The sequence below is a fragment of the Engraulis encrasicolus genome, chromosome 15, assembly GCF_034702125.1.
Source record: "Engraulis encrasicolus isolate BLACKSEA-1 chromosome 15, IST_EnEncr_1.0, whole genome shotgun sequence".
In the NCBI taxonomy this organism is placed as follows: domain Eukaryota; kingdom Metazoa; phylum Chordata; class Actinopteri; order Clupeiformes; family Engraulidae; genus Engraulis; species Engraulis encrasicolus.
Genome location: NC_085871.1, coordinates 38674323 through 38678658, shown reverse-complemented (window position 1 = coordinate 38678658; position 4336 = coordinate 38674323). Strand labels below are relative to the sequence as shown.

The window sequence follows — 4336 nt, the reverse complement described above, 5'->3', positions numbered from 1 at the left end:
GTTGTCATCCCCCCCAGTGTTGACCAAGGAGAAGCGCTTCTCCTTCTTCATGGCGACGTTGCCGTGCCTGGCCTGCTTCTGCAGGGCCTTCCCACCACTCTACGAAGACGTCTTCACCCTACTCGTGCAGGTATGTGTTTGCGCGCTTGCGTGCGGGTTTGTGTGTCTGCCCTGTTTCTGTACAGCAGTGGTCTCCACATGGTAAACATTTGCCATGCCATCATGCTGCCATGATGTGGGAACGAATGAAAACATGTGTGTGCAACGTCAGGCGATTTGTTTGGTCCTCAGCCTCATTTGCGCTACATAATTTGGCCCTTGGGAGACTACTGCTGTACTGCCAACCTTTTTTTTTTCCAAAGGTTTGCACACTCCTTTAAATTTTCTTTGAAGTTGTTTTTTTTATTATTATCATTATTCATTCATTAGCATGATGGCATTTTGACCTTGTGGTCTCCCTCATATTCACTAACAAAGAAGGGCTTGACACATTATCTACAACCAGTGTTGCCAGATGTGTGTGATCATTTCCAGCCCAAACGGTGCTCAAAACCGCCTGGAGGCACTAAATACCATTCAATTTCTCCAAATTGTATTGATTTCTATGGCCATAAAACTACAGAAAAACCCACCCAATGCTGTTTGACCTTTTTAACTTACAGACGGCTATCCCAAGCTGCCCAATTGGGCGGCCAATTGCCCAATCTGGCAACACTGTCTACAACACCTGTCTGATGGAGTGGCGTCAATTTAACCCTTACAGGTCCAGGATGTAAGGCTGTGGTGTGACAAGAGCCAAATTAATAATGGACAAAAAAACATTTAGAAGGCAATAATATACAACTTAAAGGGACACTATGCAGGAAATGGTCAAAAAAGGTACTGCAACTATGCTGCTCATTGAAACCGGGCTGCCTATTGCCAAATTTGATGTTTACAGTAATAAACAAATATTTTCTAGTATGGTTCACAGTCATTTTTGCGGCTAAAAATGGCTATTTTTGGAAATTCAAAATGGCGAACCATGGAGAAGATCCCCCTTTTCATGTATGAAAAGTGCAATTTTTCCAGTCATAATGAATACTTAAAATTTGATGCTGGTGGTAAGTATTCATGAAAAAGGTAACGTTAGTGAATGGGCAGCATGAATTCTGGAAATAAACAACTAAAAATCTCACACAGTGTCCCTTTAAAATATTTAGCAAAAACCTTAACATGAAAAACCTTCAACTATTGTGTGTGTGTTTGTGTGTGTGTGCGCGCGTGCAGGTTGGACAAGTTGCCTCCTCCGACGCTGCTGCAGAGGAGAGGGACATCGACCCCCTCATCGCCCGTAAGTCTGACTGTCTGTCTGTGAATAAATGTATAAGTAGAAGTATGAGGTGCAGCTGGTATTAGAGCATTACCATTTGTGTCCCTGTTGCACTAGGGCTGTATGACCGCAATGGTGTGGGTGCGTATGTGCATGCGCATATATGTTATTTAGCTGGACTATTCTGCCTTACAATGGCAAAGTGCAGTAACTACGCCAACATGGAAACCGAGAAAACCTAAAAGTTTTGGTATTAGATTGGATGTTATAGTTACAGCAAATTTGACATAGCAATATCTCCAAAACGGGACACATTTAGACCACAAAGCTTTGTCACAAGTTAACCCATTGATGCCTAAAGCACTTGCAAAGGCTGCTAGATGCCTAAGCCCTTTTTAAGAAAGGTTGCCTTCAGCCTATATAAACCAAAATATCTCAGCCTCTGAAACACATTAAAAAAACATGCCATGAGTTGCATTTCAATGCTTAGACTCATCTTTCATTACAATGTTTTCATTCAGCTCTAACATACAGCGATTTATAATAGAGTTGTCTTAACCCATTGACGCCTAAGGCACCTGCAAAAAAGGCTGCTGAATGCCTGAGCCCTTTTTAAGAAAAGCTGCCCTCACCCTATACAAACCTAAATATCTCAGCTTCTGAAGCACATACAAACATGCACAAAGTTGCATTTAAACGCTATGACCCTCATCATTCATTAGAATGTGCTCATTCATCTCAAACAAACAGAGATTTTTAGTAAAGTTGTCTCAAATCTCGTGAACCTGAATGTTGTGTAATGCAGCTCCAGGCGCCAGGGCCAATGTTGCGCAACGCAACATCAGGCATCAATGGGTTAAATCTCATGAGCCTGAATGTTGCATCATGCAGCTCCAGGCGCCAGGGCCAATGTTGCACAACGTAACATCCAGCATCAATGGGTTAGAGGAGGTGTTATGAAGACCTTTTTCAGTATAAATGGAATTTTGACAAAATATGTAGTTACTGCACTCACTTTGCCTTTGAATGGCAGTATTGTTTCCCTGTTGTTCCAGCGCTGCATTCTCTAAAGGGGAGAGCAGTGTGTTGTGTCTTGTCGTGTCGTGTCGTGTCGTGTTGTGTTGTGTCGTGTCGTGGCAGGTGTATTAACCCATTGATGCCTAAAGCACCTGCAAAAAAAATGCCCGCTGAATGCCTAAACCCTTGTTGGGAAAGTTGTCCTTAGCCTATAAAAACCTAAATATCAGCCTCTGATGCACATAAAAGCATGAAATAAGTTCCATTTCCAACCCTAAGAACCTGATCTTGTATTAGAATGTGTTCATTCAGCTGTAACATACCCACATTTTTATTAAAAAAGCTAAAATCTCAAGAGCCTGAATGCAGCGTATGTGTCTCCAGGCACCAAAGGTCAAACAACATATACGAGTCATCAGGCTAAAATGGGTTAAAACATAACTATCGTCTGTGTTGCTTTGTTGCTCCATCCAGGGCTGCAATACCTGAAGGAGCGTCCCCAGGACGCAGCCTCCATCCTGGGCTCCCAGTCCAAACTCGGCCAGTCCAAGACATCCAGCAGCAGCAGCAACACTCTGTGGGGCACTGACCCCGATGTGCAGCTGTGCTACCAGATCGAGAGCACCTTCATGGACATTATACAGTCCAGCATACAGACAGAGCATTGAGTGACGGTCAAGCCATTGTTTTACTGTATTCAGGTCGGCGAGAATGGTGCTGGTGCTCGTTCCCGCGGCAGTTAATATTCGGAACCAAATCGCTTACCCCTGCAAACGACCCGCATTCACACCAGGCCTTGAATTTTTCCGTATGTGACTTTCGTGTGTTATCCGGATGAACCTGCTGACTTCTACATTGTCATCACAGTTGACGAAGGGAGAAAAAAAACCTGAGTATTTTTCAGTTTGCATTGTGAATCAACTTTGTGGTTCCCGAACATTAAGATTTTCGGCATAACACGTCAGTCAGTTGCGGGAACAGCCACCGGCACGCTTCTCTGTTGGCCTGAGAGATGAGATCATGGAATTGAACAGGGATGCGTTTCTTGATAGCATTGTTGGTAACAAGCAACTTAGTCGGCTGTAGTGCAGTTTCTGCCAACTGTCGGCAGCGACAAAACAACAAAGAGAAACTCAACCCAGATTGAAATAGGAGTGTGTGACTATGATGATCACCAGGGTAGAGACTGTGGACATACGGGTATGAGGAGTCACCATGGCGACAGGAGAGGGGGTATTTATGAGATGGCCAGTGCGGTGTCCGTGACAACCTCTGGAGGAGTAGCCAGAGACTAGAGGCGATCTTATCTTGACCCATTTATGCCTAAGTACCTGAGCCATTTTATGAAAAGGTACAGCCTGTAAAAGCCTAAATATCTCAACCTCTGATTCAAAGTACATAAAGACATGACATAAGTAGCATTTAAAAGCTAAGACTCTCGTCTTGCAACTTGTACATTCAACTCTAACCATACAACATTTTTAATTGAAAAAAAATCTCAAATCTCATAAGCCTGAAAGTTGCATTATGCCGCTCCCGACTCTAGGATCAATGTTGCAGCATCCGGCATTAATGGGTTAAGATTTCGTCCAGAATACTGTACACAGTAGACCTGGTTCATTAGACCAGCTTTTAGTTACATAGTTTTTCTTCAACAGTCCATAGTGCACTGCATAGAGAACCTTGTGAACATTGTGAAGTGTGACTCTGCCATACCTGTTTGTACACGGAGTGGATGGAGCAGGCACTAAGCTAAGATGGTTCATGTCCATGTGATGCGATGCTTGTAAAGGTGTGTGTGTGTGTGTGTGTGTGTGTGTGTGTGTGTGTGTGTGTGACCTTGAAGATAACACCTGCTTGTGCTGTAGGAAGGTCATTATTGGTCTGTTTTCTTGACCACTGTACAAATACTTTTTTCAAACATGTTGTAAAAAAAAGTTTTAGGTTTTTTTGTAAGCAGTGACCTTTTTATAAAATAAAACAAATTGCATTAAAATATGTGGGGGA

At 43.1% G+C, this 4336-nt stretch overlaps 1 protein-coding gene across 1 annotated transcript in view; it reads left to right on the top strand.

The window, feature by feature from the left end:
- ints2 (integrator complex subunit 2) overlaps nucleotides 1–4336 on the top strand; it is a 30646-nt gene extending 26310 nt beyond the window's left edge. The window contains exons 23-25 of the mRNA XM_063217471.1: nucleotides 18–130; nucleotides 1270–1333; nucleotides 2804–4336. Of these exons, the coding sequence (XP_063073541.1) occupies nucleotides 18–130; nucleotides 1270–1333; nucleotides 2804–2997 (371 nt within the window). The 3' untranslated portion in view covers nucleotides 2998–4336. The remainder of the gene's footprint in view (nucleotides 1–17; nucleotides 131–1269; nucleotides 1334–2803) is intronic.